At 45.7% G+C, this 22,079-nt stretch overlaps 4 protein-coding genes across 5 annotated transcripts; 2 read left to right on the top strand and 2 right to left on the bottom strand.

The window, feature by feature from the left end:
* Window positions 1-228: 228 nt before the first annotated feature.
* On the bottom strand, window positions 229-6,765 carry sirt2 (sirtuin 2 (silent mating type information regulation 2, homolog) 2 (S. cerevisiae)). Its single transcript, XM_067245802.1, has 16 exons — window positions 6,634-6,765; window positions 6,395-6,435; window positions 6,134-6,188; window positions 5,778-5,888; window positions 5,376-5,417; window positions 5,038-5,144; window positions 4,496-4,552; window positions 4,321-4,389; window positions 3,983-4,112; window positions 3,622-3,681; window positions 3,461-3,516; window positions 3,283-3,359; window positions 2,990-3,041; window positions 2,818-2,885; window positions 2,009-2,075; window positions 229-1,609 (listed from the first exon to the last, which is right to left on the bottom strand). Exons 1-16 carry the CDS (start codon window positions 6,647-6,649, stop codon window positions 1,481-1,483), a joined length of 1,137 nt encoding a protein of 378 aa, XP_067101903.1. The 5' UTR covers window positions 6,650-6,765; the 3' UTR covers window positions 229-1,480.
* A 1,060-nt stretch (window positions 6,766-7,825) lies between these two features.
* On the bottom strand, window positions 7,826-10,186 carry dmac2 (distal membrane arm assembly component 2). Its single transcript, XM_067245803.1, has 6 exons — window positions 9,966-10,186; window positions 9,172-9,362; window positions 8,951-9,031; window positions 8,660-8,799; window positions 8,220-8,382; window positions 7,826-8,025 (listed from the first exon to the last, which is right to left on the bottom strand). Exons 1-6 carry the CDS (start codon window positions 9,981-9,983, stop codon window positions 7,851-7,853), a joined length of 768 nt encoding a protein of 255 aa, XP_067101904.1. The 5' UTR covers window positions 9,984-10,186; the 3' UTR covers window positions 7,826-7,850.
* An 890-nt stretch (window positions 10,187-11,076) lies between these two features.
* LOC136951425 (E3 ubiquitin-protein ligase TRIM35-like) lies at window positions 11,077-18,339 on the top strand. Of its 2 annotated transcripts, XM_067245801.1 has the most exons (7): window positions 11,077-11,702; window positions 11,938-12,033; window positions 12,123-12,353; window positions 12,440-12,462; window positions 12,548-12,666; window positions 12,991-13,172; window positions 18,227-18,339. In XM_067245801.1, exons 1-7 carry the CDS (start codon window positions 11,298-11,300, stop codon window positions 18,305-18,307), a joined length of 1,137 nt encoding a protein of 378 aa, XP_067101902.1. In that variant the 5' UTR covers window positions 11,077-11,297; the 3' UTR covers window positions 18,308-18,339. The 2 variants fall into 2 exon arrangements, with proteins under 2 accessions (XP_067101902.1, XP_067101900.1); XM_067245799.1 differs by lacking the exon at window positions 18,227-18,339 and having other exon boundaries at window positions 12,991-14,357.
* Window positions 17,004-20,715, top strand: LOC136951424 (E3 ubiquitin-protein ligase TRIM39-like). The gene is made up of 6 exons (XM_067245798.1): window positions 17,004-18,843; window positions 18,992-19,087; window positions 19,179-19,409; window positions 19,496-19,518; window positions 19,604-19,722; window positions 20,019-20,715. The coding sequence occupies exons 1-6, from the start codon at window positions 18,439-18,441 to the stop codon at window positions 20,558-20,560; spliced, it is 1,416 nt and encodes a 471-aa protein (XP_067101899.1). The 5' UTR covers window positions 17,004-18,438; the 3' UTR covers window positions 20,561-20,715.
* The last annotated feature ends 1,364 nt before the right edge of the window (window positions 20,716-22,079 follow it).

The raw sequence follows: 22,079 nt of genomic DNA, 5'->3' as shown, positions 1-22,079 counted from the left end.
TCATTCATCATGGCTGCATGTCAGTCTGTCTTCATGTGTCATGGCTGCATGTCAGTCTGTCCTCATGCATCATGGCTGCAAATGGTTGTCTGGTTGAACACCAGGGTCATGTAGTTGTAACCTTCGAGAAATGTCTGGCACAAGAATGCTCTTTGGGATTAATCAGTCTGATCTGATCTTGTGTAAGTAGGGGAGATGCACACAAGTGACAGATTTCAAGAAGTCATTCTTCAGTTTATTTAGTGTTGTTTGGAAGTTGGGTCACACTGTTATCTAATTGAATTGGTCAAGAGGAAAGTGCAGAAACTGTCCTTAACACATTTCCTCTTGTTGTTGCATCACATCCTGTTTCAAAACATTACAACTTCTATGCTAGTATTGACATGACAGAAAGACAGCAAAACAGATTTTCTTATATTATCATATATATTAAAGAATGTTTTAAGAATTATTTGATTGAAACAATGTATATAAAGAAATTATAAGCAGAAAAAAATATAATTATTACAGGTCAGTTTATCATTAAAAAGGTTCTATGGTCGAATGTTTGCAGATTTAAAAACAAATGTGGCACCTCTTCAGAGGGCCAATCACAGACATCCCACCCTGTAAGAACTAATTTCAGAGAGCCAATCACAGACATCCCACCCTGTGTGGTTCTGACCTATAGGCAGGGCTCCAGGACTCTCCTGAGGTGTTGATGACATCACTCTACTACCAGGGGGCAGCAGTACACTAAACTGAACGGATGGATGAAAGAGAAAGGAAGGTCGACCCTAAATCCCGCCCACGGAGAAAACTGATTGGTCTACTCAGCACAGACAGACCAATCAGGATGCTCTCTCTCTCTCTCTCTCTCTCTCACTCGCCGTCTAGGTCTCTCCCTCGTCCTCTCTCTGTGAACATGATGGGGTTGTGTGATGTGATGTAGCGTGGGGCGTCAGGAAGCTGCCAGCAACATGCAGGAGGCCTGGAGCCTGGGGCCTGAGGAAACTGTTTATGTGCTGATCAAATCAACAGAACATTCCAGAACGTTAACAAACGTTACCGACGTCAACACACAGCCGTGTGTGACTGCGGCGGCTCACGCTGCAGAGCTGGTCCTGGTCTGGAGGAACCCTGAAGCTGCAGGTACAGAACGTGTTCTTGGGTTTGGTCTCGCTGCCAGAGGACGCCTGCTCCTGCGCTTCCTGTTTGAGGAGCTCCTCACACGCTCTCCCACCAGCCCCAGACTCACAGCACAAGACAGGTGTGAGGTCACACAGGTGGCCTCCTACTGTAAGGTGAGGAAGGTGTGTACCAGCCCACTCTGGGGGGGCGTCACAGTAGATCAGGGCAGAGATAGACAGGAAGGAGGATGTGAAACACAGGGTCACGTTAGAACACAAACAACACGGTTGAGGGAGAGTGTATTGAGACAGTCACAGTCCTGTCCTGGCTTGCCATTGGTTGCTGTTAGAGGAGCGAAGCATCTCATTGGTTACTCTGCCTTGTCAGTGTTCTTTGTGTCAGCCTTGGCTGCGGTTTCTACGCTCTGATTGGCTTGCTCTTTCTTATCCTGGCTGTCAATGCGGGCATGCTCCTTCTTCACCAACTCCTGAAGCTCCTCCTAGAGAGAGAGAGAGAGAGAGAGCGAGAGAGAGCGAGAGAGAGAGAGACAGAGAGAGAGCGAGAGAGACAGAGAGAGAGAGAGAGAGAGAGAGAGCGAGAGAGCGAGAGAGCGAGAGAGCGAGAGAGACAGAGAGAGAGCGAGAGAGAGAGAGAGAGAGCGAGAGACAGAGAGAGAGCGAGAGAGACAGAGAGAGAGAGAGAGAGAGAGAGAGAGCGAGAGAGCGAGAGAGCGAGAGAGCGAGAGAGCGAGAGAGACAGAGAGAGACAGAGAGAGAGCGAGAGAGACAGAGAGAGAGCGAGAGAGACAGAGAGAGAGCGAGAGAGAGAGTCAGGTTGGCAGGAACAGGAAACATCATACATGAAACCGTGGAAACAAGGGAACATGACTGAAGCCTACCTTCCATCCCAGAAAGTCTGCCAGAGCCAGACAGCCATCATCACAGGTGCTGATATGAGCTACATCCCTGAGAGACAGAGACAGAGAGACAGAGAGAGAGAGAGAGTGGGAGACAGAGAGACAGAGAGAGAGAGTGGGAGACAGAGAGACAGAGAGAGAGAGTGGGAGACAGAGAGACAGAGAGAGAGAAAACGAAAGAGAGATCGAGTGAGAAGCAGAGAGATGCCAGAGAGTGACTAATGTCATTAGTCACTCTCATTTTGATGTGTATGGATGTGACCTCTTTCCTCATTAATACCAGCACAGCAGCACAGCAACACAGCAGCACAGCCACACAGCAGCACAGCCACACAGCAGCACAGCCACACAGCAGCACAGCCACACAGCAGCACAGCAACACAGCAGCACAGCAGCACAGCCACACAGCAGCACAGCCACACAGCAGCACAGCCACACAGCAGCACAGCAGCACAGCAACACAGCAGCACAGCAGCACAGCAGCACAGCAGCACAGCAACACAGCAGCACAGCAACACAGCAGCACAGCCACACAGCAGCACAGCAGCACAGCAGCACAGCAGCACAGCAACACAGCAGCACAGCAGCACAGCAACACAGCAACACAGCAGCACAGCAGCACAGCCACACAGCCACACAGCCACACAGCCACACAGCCACACAGCCACACAGCCACATAGCAGCACAGCCACACAGCAGCACAGCAACACAGCAGCACAGCCACACAGCAACACAGCAACACAGCAGCACAGCAACACAGCCACACAGCAGCACAGTGAGAGGGGAGTCACCTGTAGGCCTTGTCTGAGTCGAAGTCCATCCCTCCTCCAAACCCCAGCATCCCCATCATAGTGTCAGACTGCAGACACACAGAGACACACAATTGATATATTTGATATATTTCTGAAAGTGGAGGATAGGTAAGGCTCAGGGGAGCAGGGTGCATAAGACACCAGATCCTACCTCTCCAGTCTTCTCCATGTTGATGAGAAGTCTTGGGCAGCTTTTTGGAACCCTGCACCCATGCAAACCATGCACACACACACACACACACACACGCAGGATGTGGTTTTGATGAGCAGATGGCTAGCTAGGAAATAGATTTCTTAGAAATGACAAGTTAGACACACAGTTACACAGTCATCCAACCAACCAGCCAGTCATCCAACCAGCCAGTCATCCAACCAGCCAGTCATCCAACCAGCCAGTCATCCAACCAGCCAGCCATCCAGCAGACAGGCCCTCCCCTCCAGCACCTGCTAACGAGGGAGGCGAAGGGCTGGACTTGCAGAGACGTTCCCATGACGATGAGGAGGTCACACCGAGGGAAGTCCTACCAGGAGAGAGAGAGGAGGAGAGGAGAGGGAGGGAGGGTTTTTAGGCCACCCAAACATAAATACACATCGACACACAGACAAAAAGAACTCTTCTCACCATCTTCATGGAGGTGAAGAATCTTGCAGGAAGATTCTCTCCAAAGAAGACGATGTCTAGACAGAGGGAGCAGGCAGGGGAGAGCAGGGAGGGTGAGAGAGTGCTGGAGAGAACATGCTTGATATTACCCCTCAGCAGGTACAGCAGACAGGGTGACTCACCTGGCTTCACCAGACCACTGCACTTGTCACACTTAGGAATCTCATCTGAGAAGATTTTTTCTGCAGAACGGTGGTGGGGGTTTATTAGACATTCAAGTAAATGTACAGAGAATTCAAAACGCACGTGCGCGCGCACGCACACACACACACACATATGCAGGCACACATACACACACACATATGCAGGCACACACACACACACACACACACACACACATGCAGGCACACATACACACACACACACACACATATGCAGGCACACACACATATGCAGGCACACACACACACACACACACACACATATGCAGGCACACATACACACACACACACACACACACACACATGTGCGACACACCCCTACCTTTCATCCAGTCCAGGCTGTACTCTCTGCGGCAGAGGAAGCTGACACAGTGGGAGGTGTAGAAGGTTCCGTGGGCCTCGATCAGGTCCTCCCCCTCCAGCCCCGCCACGCGCTCCAGGGTGTCGATGTTCTGACACACACACACACACATCTGCCGGTTACCCACCAGTTACACCAAGCTGGACATGATGGAACCTGCTTACTCCTGCTGATGCAGAAACTCAGACCAAAATATACAGACAAAAAGCTTAAAGAACCAAAGAATTACCCCTTCAGAGAAAAAAATGGTATGTGAGAGAGAGAGAGAGAGAGAGAGAGAGAGAGAGAGAGTCTCTTACCTGAGAATAGCAACGTTGCAGCAGGCCCTTCTCCTTCATGAGCTTGATAAAGTAGTGACACACTGTGGGCTAAACACAACACTGCAGTGAGGAACACACTCCAGCACACACACACACACACACACACTCCAGCACACACACACACACACACACACACACAGGGAATGTACCGTACCTTGAACTGTCCAGGATAGAGCTCTCTAGCCAGGGCAAAGAAAGGTTCTGGATGTTTCTGAGGATGAAGAAGAATTCTGTGTTTAGAATGAACCACTCCTCAGTGCATACTACACAGTACACACATGTCCAGGTAGTGCACACTCCTCAGTGCATACTACACAGTACACAACAGCACACACGTGTCCAGGTAGTGCACACTCCTCAGTGCATACTACACGGTACACAACAGCACACACGTGTCCAGGTAGTGCACACTCCTCAGTGCATACTACACGGTACACAACAGCACACACGTGTCCAGGTAGTGCACCCTCCTCAGTGCATACTACACAGTACACAACAGCACACAGGTGTCCAGGTAGTGCACACTCCTCAGTGCATACTACACGGTACACAACAGCACACACGTGTCCAGGTAGTGCACAGTCCTCAGTGCATACTACACGGTACACAACAGCACACACGTGTCCAGGTAGTGCACAGTCCTCAGTGCATACTACACGGTACACAACAGCACACACGTGTCCAGGTAGTGCACACCTTAAAGTAGTCGATCTGGAAGATGGCCTCGGGGTAGGGCAGGTTGTATTTCTGCAGGTTGGCATAGAGACCAGTCCCAGGAGAGCGGAAATCTGGGATGCCCGCCGCTGAAAGGTCACAGGGGTCAGGTGTCAGATTCATAGTCGGTCTATGATATATTTAATACACGACAGTAAAACATACTAATAGCTCTCTTTGAATGTACTTGAATAAGGAGGGAAATGAGAAGGCAGAAGAAGGGAAGGAAGAGGAGAAGAGGAAGAGGGGACGTGGAGGTAGAAGAGAAGGAGGAGAAGGAGGGAGAGGAAGAGCAGGGAAGTATTGGAGGGGAAACTCACATGTGGAGATCCCTGCCCCCACCATGAAGATGATATTTTTGCCTGAGGGGAGAGACATTAAATGTTAGTTTAGACCAATGGAACAGTTTAATACAGGGAAACTCCACCCACCTGGGCTAAATCTGGTTCCAAAACAAGTGAGCCGAAAGCTATGCGTGTTCAACAGAGTGTGAGAAAGTGCTTCAGGCCTGACAGCTGTGACACATACATGGCCTATATGCTGGGTTATACATGAATCCCTCCTCTGCTGTAGCCGTAACATGGGAGAGGGGGGTTAGGACGAGTCTAGGGGCCCTGGTCAGACAGGGCCCAGCAGAACCCCAGTACTCTCCTGTAGGATTTTGAGGCCCGGAGTACACATTCTCCAGGGGGCCCAGAAACCCTTGTCCCGGGGAGACTCACATTTGCCACTCTGCATGTACCGAGCCACTCCCTCCAGAGTCAGATCATCTAGAACCTTCTCTGCAGAGCCCAGGCCCAAGGTGTGAGAGAACAAGTTGCGCAGGAAATCCACTAGAAGAAGAATAAAAAAATAAAAAAAGAATGAGTGAAATTGATATACATATAGAGACATTGAAATAGAAATAAAGTTGAATTGAGAGTGATAGCTGATTCTGATGAGAATACAAATATAGCTAGTAATTGAGCTAGATGGTTTTTTTCACAAGATGTAGATCTAGACTATTTAGGAAAGCAAGAGTATAACTAGGCAGTTTCTGTTGACTGTGTAAGAAAGCGTCGGGTTCGTTAACACGCACTCTCGGTGTCACCTGACGCTTCACCCTCGTCGTTGCTATCAGAGTCAGACTGATTCTAGAAGAGACAAAAAGCAGAGTATTAGTACGGACTTATAGCTTGCAGTTATAAATACGATGGTGTTATTTGAAGAAACTGTTGTTACCAATTGGTACCAAGCGCATTAACGGATAGTGTTACAGTTAGCAAGACAAGGAGTCTTGTCTACGTGATGTGTAACTACAGTTTATTGTGATGCCGTCATGGACAGCTCCGTTCCATACCTCTGGTTCGGGGGTGTCCGCCTCCTCTTCTTTAAGATGTTCTGTGAAACGTAAAAAACAAAACACATCTGTCACAGCTCTGTTCACAGGTGATGTCCCTACACTAGCTAAGCTAACTAGCCATACGGACATTCACGCCGTGGATGTTTCCTCGAGAAATGTAGATGAACTGATTATCATCACTACGACGGACTTTGAATAATAGCGCCCGATTTACAAAACAATGTCATTAAACGAACCTGGTGCATCAGACATCTAAACGTCTACTTGAACCTTCCACAGACGAGTTGATTACGGATTTATATTTCTGTAGTTCGCTAGTTCCTTTGCTTCCGTAAAAAAAATGCAGAGCTGTCAGGTTCGTCCTTTTGTTGTTGTCCGTCTCTAAATGGTTCCGTGTAGCTCGTTGGTGTTGCAATATTCCTTCCTTCTTGTCTACGGTGACTATTTTGTTCTAGCTAGCTATAATTTCAAATTACGATAGCAAATACAGAAATACAAGAGTGGACAAGAAGCCCAAACAACGTGTCAAAAGTTAATTAAATAACAACATTTCAACCAGAGCACCTCATAAGTGACCCAAAAAAGCTTTATCATACCTGCCCTTACCTAGTCGAGTCCTATAAAACAGTATCAAAATACCATTGCTTTTGAAAGTTGCACAACATTCTAGCAAGGCTCATTTGTAGGACACTACCTTTTCTGTGGAAGACCAGTGCTTCATTTCCTTCAGCTGGCCGCAACAGTCACATCTGAGGTCTGGCGACAGTTTCTTCCCACAACGGATTATTGGATTTGCGTCACCCTGTTAATACGATTTCACACCTGTTTTAAAATGCATTTATAAGGCTAGACTTCTCCTTGTCTGCTTTGCCATGTGTTACACAGGATCAAAAACACATTTATATACTGTTCATATTCATATTTTATTGATCACAATCAATAGACTATGTACACAAAATACACATCATGTACATACTACAGCGAATTGTGTTCTTGGAAGAGAAGGGATCCGACTACCAATCAATCCTTTGTCATTAATTTACTCAACAAATATATATATTTTTTTTTACATTTATGTCTCGCATCAGTCTCAACTGTCATTCAGTCAGCCAGAGCAAGCCAGGCCCAGTCTGTACGAGGCCCAGTCTGTACGAGGCCCAGTCTGTACGAGGCCCAGTCTGTACGAGGCCCAGTCTGTACGAGGCCCAGTCTGTACGAGGCCCAGTCTGTACGAGGTCCCGGTGGGGTCTCATCCAGGCTCCAGCCTGCTCCTGGTCCTGAGGTGTGGGGGGGTTTAACAGCTCTGGTTCCCCCTGTTAGTCTGTCTGTAGGTCCGGCCCCCCAGCCCCCTCACCAGGAGCCTGGGCAACTCTTCCTTATCACCACACACTCCTCTCCCTCACCCCAGCCCTCCCTAGCTCAGCCTCTCTCCCTCACCCCAGCCCTCCCTAGCTCAGCCTCTCCCCAGCTCCTCTCCCTGGTCCTCCAGGGGCTCCAGGGCCAGGCGGTGGTGGTCGTACCCAGCAGCAGTGACGTGACAGTGGGGCAGCATCTCCTCCAGCAGGATCACCACCAGGCCGGGGCTCTGGAGCCTGGGGAGCGATGACACGTCTAGACGATGCAGATTCCTGGCACACAAACACGCATGGACACACACACATGCAGGGACACACAGAGAGGGTCACACATGTAAATCAGTTGAACCAAGTTAAGGAGAGACTTATAGCTGGGTTATAATAACACACTGCTGCCCAGAAACCAACAACTGTTACGGGATATTTACTTGTGTACCAGACAGGGCTGTGTGTCTGAGCGGGCCTACCTGAGGTTGCCCAGGGCGGCCAGGCCCCCCGCGGTGATCAGGGGGCAGTGGGAGATGTCCAGCTCCTCCAGGGAGTCCTGGAACACATGGAGCCTGGACAGGAACCAGTCATCCACCTCCTCACAGCCCCGCAGAGAGAGAGAGCGCAGCCCTCGCTGCCTCACTGGGGGAGGAGGGAGGGAGGAGGGAGGAAGGGGCAGGGGGGAAGAATGGGGGACAGGGGAGGGATGGAGGGGAGGGGGAAGAAGGAAGGAAGGAAGGGGGAGCAGTGTCAGGGAAAAAAGCAAAAAACACACAGCAAAGATGAATCTTCCCTTCCTCCAACTTTTAGACTTCTTGGTTGTTCAATTTGAAAATCTTACGGCTAGTCAGGCCCAAACAGACAGTGTGAAGGGATGCTCCTATGCCCCTCCACGAGGAGCTCAGGTGCTTGTACATACCCAGGTTCTCCAGACCCGAGTAGTCAATCACAGTGTTGCTGGCGTCCACCTCCTCCACAGGTGAGTCCTTGTGGTTCATGAAGTCCCAGGTGAACCTGCCTCTACGGTCTGAGCGGAACCACTGTGACTGGCCTGCATACCTGGCAGCCCCCAACACACACACACACACAGGCACACACACAGAGTTAACCTGTCTGGTCCTGCTCATGTCCTAGTGTGAAAGCCCAACCAAGCCAGACCAGGAAGTAGATAGTTACGATGACAGGAAGTGGTGACCGGCTGGCCCCTCACCTGACGCCTCCTCCAAGACAGAGGACGTAGTAGGCTGTCGCTATGTTGTCACCGTAGTTCACCTGGGTGTAGCCATAGAACCTGCACAAACAATTTTAGAATAATTGTATCTATTTTTATGCCTACTACATAGCTGCTACCTTGAGTTATATTGTGCACTTCATAAATAAAGCACTTTGATATATAAACGCAACTACTAGTGCTACTGTCAGACGACGTACGCATTCTTCTTCTTCAATCTCCATTTCTTCAACCCAGAAGTCCAGGTGAGGAACTTCTCGACATCATGGAAACGCTGGGCCAGGTAGAGGAGGACTCTGGTGTGCACGGGGCGTGGGGGGGCTAGCCCGGAGGAACTCAAGCATCGCCCGGCTACCGAGAGGTACGACAGCCGGCAGTGTCGCTGGACCAACTGACAAACGCACCGAAAACACCGTAAGATAGAGACTACGCAAAAATTACATTTAGTCATTTAGCAGACGCTCTTATCCAGAGCGACTTACAGTAAGTACAGGGACATTTCCCCGAGGCAAGTAGGGTGAAGTGCAAGGGCACAACGTTATATAGCACGGCCGGGAATCGAACCGGTAACCTTCTGAATCGAACTAACAACGAACTAACAACCTTCTGATTAACAGCCCGACTCCCTAACCGCTCAGCCATCTGACTCCCCAGAGATACAGACATCACACACACGTTAGCCGCCTTCGTAGGAGGATAATATGTATCATTACTGGCATAGCAAGTTTATTCCAGAACACAACTATGTTTGTCAGAAATATTTGGATTTCACACCCTTCCACCAGGAATGTCTGGGTTAGATAGGCTAGCTAGCCCAGTGCTAGCTGGATTGACTAATGTCTAGCTAGTAAATCGTGGACTTTGCTCTAGATTTAAGCCCAGGCAACTCCGTGACTGTATAGATACTAATATTTGTAATTTGCATGTCGGTGGCAATATACCATGTCCAGAGAGAACAGTACTTGTCCAAAACGATAACCACAGGTGAACTCACTAGCAAGGGGGCCGCCATCTTTGATTTGTAAGGCTGCGCTCTATTCTAGAAATAGTTCCCGGTCTTGTCTCCTCTCCGTCACTGACATATCCGACACTGTGACGTACAAGTAAACAACGATATAATGTGAGGGTAAGAACCACGTAACAAAAGCCACTTCCAAATGCAGTCACATCAGATCTACGAATAAAATGGAGCGGAAGAAAGTTACGACTTTTTAGATTGGAACGCAGCTCAAGAATGCCGGTTTTTCTTATTCGTCCTCTGGAGTTCGCTGAAAGCTCGGAGTATCAAACCTCACTGCTGCCCCTTGCAGGTCGTACTATGTATTGCACCCATTGGTAATTCCCTCTCCCATTGGGATAAAATGGGAACGTTTCGAAAGATCGTAAAACTATTCTAATCCGAAAAGAAAAGTTTCGTAAAATAGGTCGTCAGGTAAGTGAAAGGTAAGTAAGGTAGGTGAAAGGTCGTAAAAAGTTTTGAAACCGAAAAAGAAGTTTCGAAAGAAAAAGGTTTTCTTACTATGTAAATTGTGATCTGAAAACTGGTGTTTGTATGTTCATACTGTAAAAAGAAACTTAATTTCAACAAAAAGCCTCTGTAACAGAAGAATAGCACAGCACAGTACCTGAGTGGTTACTCCACTAGTCAGAACAGTCAAACAGACTAATTTCCCTCTTCATATTATGACTAACAGTCTTAGTAATTTATCACAGTGGTAAAAAGGCTATACATGTTAGCCAAACAGCCATAAAGGTTTTCAAAATCGTACAAATCTAAGGCTTACTTTATTTTACTTATTTAAGTCTCAAAACTTTTAAATATTTTTCAAAGCAACACACTGACAACACACTCACACACTCAGAGGGGGGGGGGGGGGAGTGTGCCTAAATGGGATCATGAAACATCATGCTCATGAAACATCAATAAAAGATGTATTGTTGAATTTCTTCTGAGGAGAATGAGATCAACTGTCACTCATCCTGCCCTTCCTCCAGTACACACCGGTACAGTTTACTTCCTGGTATATGAAGCCCCGCCCACTAGCTGACTCACCTGTCAGAATCCAGAAAGTAGAGTTCAGTGTTTCTTTGCTCACTAACAGGTTCTGAGATTCACCATTCTGCTCTGAGAGAAAACTGGACTAAATTACAACTCACACTGAGAAGAAAAAGATACTGTCTTTACTCAACCACAAGAGGAGGACTGTCATCAACAGAGACTTTAACTCACTGCTGACTGAACCAGAGGAAGTTTAGAAGAGTAAAACTCAAAAGTGAAAGTAAACTTCAGACTACGTTCCACAGGAGGGTGTAACTGGGTGACAAAATGGCGTCCAGCTCGTATCTCCCAGTGGAGGATCTCTCCTGTCCTGTGTGCTGTGACATCTTTTCAAACCCTGTCCTCCTGCGATGTAGCCACAGCTTCTGTAAAGCCTGTCTGGAGGAATACTGGACACACAGAGAATCACGGGAATGTCCGGTCTGTAGGAAAAGATCTTCCAGACCAGAGCCACCATGTAACCTGGCTCTGAAGAACCTGTGTGAGTCCTTCTTACAGCAGAGACTTCAGAGAGCTTCAGCAGGGTCTGAGGTGCTCTGCAGTCTGCACATGGAGAAATTCAAGCTCTACTGTCTGGATGATAAACAGCCAGTGTGTGTTGTGTGTCGGGACACTAAACTACACCTCAAGCACAGATTCAGACCCATAGATGAAGCTGCACAGGATTACAAGGTATGATGACTTGGTCTAAGATATGCAGTGTTTCCCCTACCATTATATTGGTCGGGCGACCATGTCTCCATGGCGGGCGGCAGGCCCCCCCAAAGCTGTAAACCTAGGGGAAACACTGATATGTGATATACTGTATGTAAGAATTTGAGTCTCAACTGACAGACCCATCTCAGAACCAGCTAGTCAAATGAGAGGATCAACAACTTTCTTTAAAACATGTTTTGTTTCATTCCAGGAGGAACTCCAGCCTGCTCTGAAGTCCTTACAGGAGAAGCTGAAGGTCTTTACTAAAGTTAAACAAACCTGTGATAAAACAGCACAACACATTAAGGTAAATATGTTGAGTAACTATAATACGACACTGTTTTGACATTAAGAACTCTGGTCACCTAGACCCTGTATGAACCTCCATGTCTCCAGATCCAGACCCAGCACACAGAGAGGCAGATTAAGGAGGAGTTTAAGAAGCTTCACCAGTTTCTACAAGATGAAGAGGAGGCCAGGATAGCTGCACTGAGGGAGGAGGAGAAGCAGAAGAGTCAGGTGATGAAGGAGAAGATTGACGGGCTGGACAGAGAGATATCAACACTTTCAGACACAATCAGAGTCATAGAGGAGGAGCTGAGAGTTGAAGACATCTCATTCCTGCAGGTCAGGACTGATCTCTCTATGTTCATATGGAACGGCTGGCTGAGTGTGTTTATGAGTGACTAACTTGATCTTCTGTGTCTCCACAGAACTACAAGGACACAGTGAAAAGGCAAGTGACCTGCCTCCTGTCTCTCTCTTGTCTGTGGTTGTGAACCCAACCCCACAGCAGCTCTGACTCCAGAATGTTCTTCCAGAGCCCAGTCCACTCTGCCGGATCCACAGCTGGTCTCAGGAGCGCTGATAGACATGGCCAAACATCTGTGCAACCTGGCCTTCAGAGTCTGGAAGAAGATGCAGGACATTGTCACATACAGTGAGTATTTGATCATGTAGTAATATTCAATATAGTACTTACAGTATCCTGCATTACTGATCATATCTGTCCATAGACTATCCTTGACACTACAGTACAGGCTACATTCTGTAAATGAGTTTATAAAATGAACTGCTCTACCAAATCTCACACCAATACCAGCTTCTTAAGTTAAATACAACATGATACATACATGTAGAAAACCCCCAACATCCACATACATGATATGTAATCATTACTGGGTTTGTCATGGTGTCACCTCCTGGTGGGTGAGGGTGTAAACATCAAACACTGCATCAACACAAACCTGATCTCTCTCCTCAGCTCCTGTGACTCTGGACCCAAACACTGCCTACCCAGCCCTCATCCTGTCTGAGGATCTGACCAGTGTGACACTCAGTCAGACGAGACAGCAGCTTCTTGACAACCCAGAGAGGTTTGATTACTATAGACGTGTCCTGAGCTCTGAGGGCTTTAACTCAGGGACACACAGCTGGGATGTTCAGGTGGGAGACAGTACGTGCTGGTACCTGGGTGTGGTACCAGAGTCTGTACAGAGGAAGGGAAACAAACCGGGTGGATTCTGGAGAATCGTTTTCCACAAGGGTAAATACATAGCAGTATCCTCATCAGGGTCAGTCACTGCTCTCACAGTGGGACAGAACCCCCAGAGGATCAGAGTGCAGCTGGACTGGGACGGAGGAAAGCTGTCATTCTCTGACCCTGATAGAAACACACTCCTACACACACTCACACACACCTTCACTGAGAGAGTGTTTCCATTCATTGGTCATCGCAGCACTCCCCACCCTCTGAGGATCTTACCAGTGAAGGCCTCTGTAACAGTAGAACAGCACAGTCGTTAGAGATGGTAGCACCTCTATCTGGAACAGTATAACTGCACATCGGGTGTGTTTTTACAACCTTCCTGTCTTAAAGGAAACCTCTAACATAGATACAAAGAACAACAATCCATATGAGAGTGAATTTGACTGGCTAGCATGGTGTTCTTAATTTATCACAGTATCTGAAGTCCGAAGTCATGTAGTTCTGTGGTAAAAATGAAATGCCTGTGTATACTGTGATCTGCGACTGCAAAAGTCACATTTTCAAAGTGATGGCATTTCCACCCCATAAAACCAATTCTTCTGAAACTTGGTGTGCATGCCTCATTTTTCATGTGGAACAAAAAAGCCTCAAGGACCCATAAGGTCTGCTATGATGGATTTTCCTGTACAGTGAAAACTTGGGAAAACCTTCCAAATTAATCTCCTCTTAAACCAAAGGTCCAATTGACTTTCAATGTGTTACTGATGTGTAGAATTTATGTCTTTATATAGGCTTGAAATTCCCTTATGGCACCCCAAACAACCTTTTTAAAGCACTACCAGTAAGCTGTTCTTTACAGCAGCAACCCAGTCATCCCGTTGTCCCGTTTTTATAGGAAAAGTACAAGACAATATGGCTATTCATAAACTCTCAACAGTTGATGTGTAGCAGAGAAGCTGACTTGCAACCTTATGCTCTTGAGTTTGAATATCCATTCAGCCTGTTGTTGTTGGTCAAACATGAAGTAATTTTGCTTTATTGTTGTCCAACTCTTGAACTTCTACAACGTACATTTTTATAATATTTTGCGGAGGAACCCGCATCGCTGCTTGCAGCTATATTTATTTGTATTATTGTTTTTATAGATTTTTTGGATTCCCGCAAAGATTGCGGGTTGTGTTTTGACTTGTATTATTGTTTTTATTGATTGTGTTACATTTTATTTATTTTGGGAAACCACAAAGACTGGCTCGAGATACCGCAAAGACTGTGGCTCGAGATATCGCAAAGACTGCAGTTTGTAATCGAAAATCTTGAGCAACATAGGTTCTGGACTGCTCTGCAAAAGGCCTGACCTTGTGTGTTCTGGATTACCGCAAAGACTGCGGCCTGTTTTCCGAAGGGTTTTATTATTTTTATTACTTATAATATTGTTTTTGTTTAATTTAAAGCACTTTGAGTTGCAATTCTTGTATGAAATGTTCTATTTAAATAAAGTATTATTATTATTATACTGTACATTTACACCATCCCAATACCATTGTATTTGTTTCTACTGGTATTTTCAAAATCAAATGCTTCGGCAGCTTACTCTATTATTGTACTTGTGTACATTTGAAATTGAATCTTGACTTTATTCAGTTCCACTTTCTTTGTGTTCTAATAACATATGATGAATTGAGTGTACAATTTCATGTAATTTCACCAAAGCGTGTTCATGGTTTAGTGTCAAACTTGATTTTTTTCCTCATTACATTTTGTGACACTACAGTTTGACACTTTATATTCATATAAGCAGCACATTCCCATATACGTCCTAAACTGACCATTCTAAACTACATCAAGACTTATGTATATCCTTCTCTTAGGTCAACCATCACACTGTCAAACATAAATGTTTCTGTCAAATTAACTTGAGAGCAGAACGACTTGTAGAGCGCTTGAATTAAATCAAGTGAACCAGTGACTTTCTTTAAAGACATTTCAAAATAATCCAAAATAATAATCCAACGTAACAAACATGGCTGTTTTGGAATCATGTGCATACAGGTATGAAAAAGATTTGTAAAACGCAAAGGTCTCTTCACTCACAACAGTTATTTACTTACGTAAATTCACATTCGCCGTGAGACTCGTGCATTTCAACAACTTCTCAAACTGAGAAGGGATAACTTGTCCCGCTATATACAATAATGGATTGATTAATCCGTAATTCCTTAAAATACCCCCTCCCCTCCCGTAGTAGTTATAGTAATAACCACACAGACACAGAGAGCCTTGAAAATAAATAAACTATATTCAATAAGTTCAACTTGAGTTGATTACATAGTTTCTTTTCTTTCAGAACACATTACACCTCATGCCATATTCTCCCAAAACATGTTTCAGGATTATTCTTATTTTTTTCTCTACTTTTTTTGTCTTTTATAATGTAAGTAAATATTACTTAAAATTAATTTATTACAGTATTAAATACATGTGTATTAATATTTTCTTTCACATATCCTTTTAAAGTGTCATTATTTCCCTACATATCAGGCAGAGAGAAAGAATCACAGATAAAACCACACAGAGGACACATTTAAGAGCAAGACCCGGGGGGTTTCGAACCCACCGCCCCAAACAGCGAGTGAGAAAGTGGAGGACTTAAGAGGCACCAAACACGCAGTGATATCACACTCTGGAAAACAGACAACCAAATGCGGGGGTGTAAGGACAAACAGTCGAGCACAGACTTCCTGTTTCCTGCCTTCACAGGAAGTGAATACACAGCAGACAGGACAGGCAAGTTTCATTAGCTACCCATGCAAATAGTTTACAGTTGGCCATGCCGTTACCGTGCCGACTAGATTCTATCAGGTCATGCATCCCTACCCACAATGCCTCAGTCCAGGCTGACAGACAGCCCTGAGAAAAAGAGACATAGTTACAGGAAAGTATCACAAATCACAAATTGTTTTGTTATTATTATTATTATCACAAATATCGACAGAGTTGGATTGAACCGACCACAGCAGACATCATGGTACAGGACATGTAAAGTTAATGTTAATTTCGATCTTATAATGTAAAACTTTGCCTAAACTTGCTATTGAGCTTTCAAAACCTTTTTTCGTTTTCAAAACCTTTTACAACCTTTTCAAAACTTTTTTTTCCAGATTATAAATATTTAACCAACTTTTTGAACAGTTTTGAATCCTGGCATGATATTCATACCATTCCACCCATAGACTGATTCCCCCCACTTGCTGACAGGCCTGGGGAAATATCTACCATATTAAACTGCTGACACTCAAAATATTTGACCTTGTATAGATTATAAAAAATAAAAAAAACTTCTGACCACAATATGCGAAGTGTCGATCCCACGATGGAGGCAGGTCCAACCCAAAGAGGTTTGATCACTGTAGACGTGTCCTGGGCTCTGAGGGCTTTAACTCTGGACACACAGCTGGGATGTTGAGGTTGGAGACAGTACATACTGGTACCTGGGTGTGTTAGCAGAGTCCGTCCTGAGGAAGGGGGTTGTGGAGGATGGACGCTGGGGAATCTTCTTGTACAGAGGTGCATACAGAGCAGGAGACACTGTTCTCACAGTGAGACAGAACCCCCAGAGGATCAGAGTGCAGCTGGACTGGGACAGAGGAAAGCTGTCATATTCTGACCCTGATAGAAACACACTCCTACACACACTCACACACACCTTCACTGAGAGAGTCTTTCCATACATTGAGACTTACTGCACTCTCCACCCTCTGAGGATCTTACCAGTGAAGGCCTCTTTAACAGTAGAACAGCACATCACACTACAGAGCTGGTACCACCTCTAGTCAGAACAGTCAAACAGACCAATTTCTCTCTTCATATTATGACTAACAGTAGTAATAATTTATCACAGTGGTAAAAATGCTATACATGTTTGTCAAACAGCCATAAATGTTTTCAAAATCCTACAAATCAAAAGCTTACTTTATTTTACTTATGTCTCAAAACTTTAACATTTAACATCAAGCTTGTAAAGCTAATAGTAGCTAACAGTGGCAGTCCACAGAGCACACACACAGGGCCGGTCCTTCCTATAGGCGACATAGGCAGCCGCCTAGGGCGGCATGAAGATGGGGGCAGCATTTTCCGAAGTGCATCCATTAATTAACCCTCCCGCACAACCAGCAAAGGGCGCCAACCGCGCCATGTCATATGTCCGTGTTGTGGTTGGGGGGGGCGGCACCCCCGGGGGGGGGGGGGGGGGGGGGGGGGGGGGTGATAAATCTTGCCTAGGGCGCCAAATGTGCTAGGACCGGTACTGCACACACATACAGCCTCAGAACAGGAGACACTGCAAGGTGAGAACTAGTTAGATTTACCGTGTTCACTCAACAAGGTGAGAACTAGATAGATTTATCGTGTTTGCTCTAGTACTGTGTACAAAAAATAAGTACTTTGGAAGAGGTGAGATGTTCCTGTCGCCAGCTCTTCTCTAGTGGCAACAGCACCCTATAGTGGTGGACAGGCAAACTACAGGAGAACAGGGGTGTAACCCTGGGTGTGTTTCCAGGCCCCTCCCAGAGCATGAGCATTAGACACGATGAAGCTGGAACAACTCTGGACTCTAAAGCCACTAGCGTGCAGTAGCACAGTGGTAGAATCCTACATTTCAGGATTGTTCATAACGTTTATTTCCTGGTCTTGTAAGGTCTGGTTTGAGTTTCCATTAACCACCACAACCAACTGTTAGCCTTACTAGAACCACTATTTGGTCACAATGATCACAGCAACACACTCACAGAGGGGAAGAGGAGAGTGTTTAATGGGATCAATTCTGCTCATGAAACATCAATAAAAGACGTATTGTTGAATTTCTTCTGAGGAGAATGAGATCACCTGTCACTCACCCTGCCCTTCCTCCAGTACACACCGGTACAGTTTACTTCCTGATATATGAAGCCCCACCCACTAGCTGACTCACCTGTCAGAATCCAGGAAGTAGAGTTCAGTGTTTCTCTGTTCTCAGGTTCGGAGTCACCGTTCTGCTCTGAGAGAAAACTGGAGTAAATTACAACTCACACTGAGAAGAAAGAGATACAGCCTTTAACTCAACCACAAGAGGAGTACTGTCATCAACAGAGACTTTAACTCACTGCTGACTGAACCAGAGGAAGTTTAGAAGAGTAAAACGCAAAAGTGAAAGTAAAATCCAGACAGAGGGTGTGACTGGGTGACAAAATGGCGTCCAGCTCGTATCTCCCAGAGGAGGATCTCTCCTGTCCTGTGTGCTGTGACATCTTTACAAACCCTGTCGTCCTGCGATGTAGCCACAGCTTCTGTAAAGCCTGTCTGGAGGAATACTGGAAACACAGAGAATCACGGGAATGTCCGGTCTGTAGGAAAAGATCTTCCAGACCAGAGCCACCATGTAACCTGGCTCTGAAGAACCTGTGTGAGTCCTTCTTACAGCAGAGACTTCAGAGAGCTTCAGCAGGGTCTGAGGTGCTCTGCAGTCTGCACAGGGAGAAACTCAAGCTCTACTGTCTGGATGATAAACAGCCAGTGTGTGTTGTGTGTCGGGACTCTAAACTACACTCCAACCACAGATTCCGACCCATAGATGAAGCTGCACAGGATCACAAGGTATGATGACTTGGTGCCAGATATGTGATATACTGGATGTAAGAATTTGAGTCATAACTGTTTTTGTCAGACAGACACATCTCAGATCCAGCTGGGTCAAATGAGAGGATCAACAACTTTCCTTCAAACATGTTTTGTTTAATTCCAGGAGAAACTCCAGCCTGCTCTCAAGTCCTTACAGGAGAAGCTGGAGGTCTTTAATAAAGTTAAACAAACCTGTGATCAAACAGCACAACACATTAAGGTAAATATGTTGAGTACCTAAATAATACAATATTGTTTTGACATTAAGAAATCAGGTCACCTAGACCCTGTATGAACCTCCATGTCTGCAGATCCAGACCCAGCACACAGAGAGCCAGATTAAGGAGGAGTTTCAGAAGCTTCACCAGTTGTTACAAGAGGAAGAGGATGCCAGGATAGCTGCACTGAGGAAGGAGGAGAAGCAGAAGAGTCAGGTGATGAAGGAGAAGATTGAGGGGCTGAACAGAGAGATATCAACACTTTCACACACAATCAGAGCCATAGAGGAGGAGCTGAGAGCTGAAGACATCTCATTCCTGCAGGTCAGGACTGATCTCTCTATGTTCATATGGAACGGCTGGCTGAGTGTGTTTATGAGTGTCTAACTTCATCTTCTGTATCTCCACAGAACTACAAGGACACAGTGAAGAGGTAAGTGACCTGCCTCCTGTCTCTCTCTTGTCTGTGGTTGTGAACCCAACCCCACAGCAGCTCTGACTCCAGAATGTTCTTCTAGAGCCCAGTCCACTCTGCCGGATCCACAGCTGGTCTCGGGAGCGCTGATAGACGTGGCCAAACACCTGTGCAACCTGACCTTCAGAGTCTGGGATAAGATCCAGGACATTGTCACATACAGTGAGTATTTGATCATCTTACAGTCTCCTGCATTGCTGATCATGATCTGTCTTATCATGATCATATCCTTAACACTACGGGGCAGGCTACTGTACATTACCATTGTTGCTTAATCAAATGAACTGCTCTACTAAATATCAGGATGTTAAATACAACAGGATACATACATGTAGAAAACCCCCGACATACATACATGATATGTAATCATTACTGGGTTTGTCGTGGTGTCACCTACTGGTGGGTGAGGGTGTAAACATCAAACACTGCATCAACACAAACCTGATCTCTCTCCTCAGCTCCTGTGACTCTGGACCCCAACACTGCCCACCCACGCCTCATCCTGTCTGAGGATCTGACCAGTATGAGATTCAGTCAGACGAGACAGCAGCTTCCTGACAACCCAGAGAGGTTTGATTACTATAGACGTGTCCTGAGCTCTGAGGGCTTTAACTCAGGGACACACAGCTGGGATGTTGAGGTGGGAGACAGTACATTCTGGCTCCTGGGTGTGTTAGCAGAGTCTGTCCAGAGGAAGGGAGACAAACAGGGTGAACGCTGGAGAATCGTTTTCAACAAGGGTGAATACACAGCAGGATCCTCATCAGGGCCAGTCACTGCTCTCACAGTGAGACAGAACCCCCAGAGGATCAGAGTGCATCTGGACTGGGACAGAGGAAAGCTGTCATTCTCTGACCCTGATAGAAACACACTCCTACACACACTCACACACACCTTCACTGAGAGAGTCTTTCCATACATTGAGACTTACTGCACTCTCCACCCTCTGAGGATCTTACCAGTGAAGGCCTCTGGAACAGTAGAACAGCACAGTCATTAGAGATGGTAGCACCTCTATCTGGAACAGTACAACAGCACAGTCGTTAGAGATGGTAGCACCTCTATCTGGAACAGTACAACAGCACAGTCATTAGAGATGGTAGCACCTCTATCTGTAACAGTAGAACAGCACAGTCGTTAGAGATGGTAGCACCTCTATCTGGAACAGTACAACAGCACATTGGGTGTGTTTTTACAACTGTTTTTACGACCTTTACAAGATCAATATGAGAGTGAATTAGACTGGCTAGCATGGTGTTCTTAATGTATCACAGTATCTGAAGTCATGTAGTTCTGTGGTAAAAAATGAAATGCCTGTGTATACTGTACATTTACACTAACCCAATACCATTGTATTTGTTTCTAATGGTATTTTCAAAATCAAATACTTTGGAAGCATACTCCATTATTGTACTTGTGTACATTTGAAAATATATCTTGACTTTATTCAGCTCCACTTTCTTTGTGTTCTAATAAAATATGATGAACTAGAGTGTACAATTTCATGTAATTTCACCAAGGTGTGTTCATGGTTTAGTGTCAAACTCAGATTTTTTTAAATTACATTTTGTGACACTATTATTTGACACTCTCTAGTCTCACGCATTCACCTTGAGACTCGTGCATTTCAACACTATCACGCTGAAGGGATAACTCGTCCCGCTATACAATTCCTTAAAATCCCCCCCAGTAGTAGTTGTAGTAATAACCACACAGACACAGAGAGCCTTGAAAATAAATAAACTATATTCAATAAGTTCAACTTGAGTTGATTACATTGTTTCTTTTCTTTCAGAACACATTACACCTCATGCCATATTCTCAAAAAACACGTTTCAGGATTATTCATTTTTTTCTCAAGTTTTTTTTTCTTTCATAAAAATTAAAGTAAATATTATTTTAAATTCATTTATTACAGTATTAAATAAATGTATATTCGTATTTTCACATATCCTTTTAAAGTGTCATTATTTCCCTACATATCAGGCAGAGAGAAAGAATCACAGATAAAACCACACAGAGGACACATTTAAGAGCAAGACCCGGGGGGTTTCGAACCCACCGCCCCAAACAGCGAGTGAGAAAGTGGAGGACTTAAGAGGCACCAAACACGCAGTGATATCACACTCTGGAAAACAGACAACCAAATGCGGGGGTGTAAGGACAAACAGTCGAGCACAGACTTCTTGTTTCCTGCCTTCACAGGCAGCGAATACACAGCAGACAAGACAGACAAGTCTCTCACTAGGGTTGCCAGGTTTGTCACTCCCTGGGGTTGCCAGGTTTGTCATCACGTAGATAAGTTCCTAGCAACCTTTCGCAGAGCATTTCAGTAGTCACATGGGGAGGGCAACCCAGGAAGAGAGATGTCAACACAGCTAGACTTCGGTTACACATGCTAACACATTGGAGGCGGCTCATGCTACTTCACAGTAGGACGCACATAGAAAAACACCAGGAAGTGATGTCACAGTTAGCTACAGCAATGGCCTGAGCCAGACAGTTAGTTGTAGTAATCA

The sequence above is a fragment of the Osmerus mordax genome, chromosome 11 (genome assembly GCF_038355195.1).
Source record: "Osmerus mordax isolate fOsmMor3 chromosome 11, fOsmMor3.pri, whole genome shotgun sequence".
Classification (NCBI taxonomy): Eukaryota; Metazoa; Chordata; class Actinopteri; order Osmeriformes; family Osmeridae; genus Osmerus; species Osmerus mordax.
Note: the sequence above shows the minus strand (reverse complement) of the source record. Positions and strands in the feature narration are given on the sequence as shown.

What these genes read in the sequence shown, in the direction of transcription:
- dmac2 (XM_067245803.1), bottom strand. An exon ending in CTCGGGTCTGGAGAACCTGG is followed by an intron (nt 8,383 to 8,659) that starts GTATGTACAAGC and finishes CTCCTCCCCCAG; the next exon opens with TGAGGCAGCGAGGGCTGCGC. An exon ending in GCCGCCCTGGGCAACCTCAG is followed by an intron (nt 8,026 to 8,219) that starts GTAGGCCCGCTC and finishes TTTGTGTGCCAG; the next exon opens with GAATCTGCATCGTCTAGACG.
- LOC136951424 (XM_067245798.1), top strand. Translation starts at nt 18,439, where the DNA reads ATGGCGTCCAGCTCGTATCTCCCAGAGGAGGATCTCTCCTGTCCTGTG. An exon ending in TACAAGGACACAGTGAAGAG is followed by an intron (nt 19,519 to 19,603) that starts GTAAGTGACCTG and finishes ATGTTCTTCTAG; the next exon opens with AGCCCAGTCCACTCTGCCGG. An exon ending in CCAGGACATTGTCACATACA is followed by an intron (nt 19,723 to 20,018) that starts GTGAGTATTTGA and finishes CTCTCTCCTCAG; the next exon opens with CTCCTGTGACTCTGGACCCC.
- LOC136951425 (XM_067245799.1), top strand. Translation starts at nt 11,298, where the DNA reads ATGGCGTCCAGCTCGTATCTCCCAGTGGAGGATCTCTCCTGTCCTGTG. An exon ending in AAGACATCTCATTCCTGCAG is followed by an intron (nt 12,354 to 12,439) that starts GTCAGGACTGAT and finishes GTGTCTCCACAG; the next exon opens with AACTACAAGGACACAGTGAA. An exon ending in GCAGGACATTGTCACATACA is followed by an intron (nt 12,667 to 12,990) that starts GTGAGTATTTGA and finishes CTCTCTCCTCAG; the next exon opens with CTCCTGTGACTCTGGACCCA.
- sirt2 (XM_067245802.1), bottom strand. An exon ending in GGGGGCAGGGATCTCCACAT is followed by an intron (nt 5,145 to 5,375) that starts GTGAGTTTCCCC and finishes GTGACCTTTCAG; the next exon opens with CGGCGGGCATCCCAGATTTC. An exon ending in CAGACTTTCTGGGATGGAAG is followed by an intron (nt 1,610 to 2,008) that starts GTAGGCTTCAGT and finishes CTCTCTCTCTAG; the next exon opens with GAGGAGCTTCAGGAGTTGGT.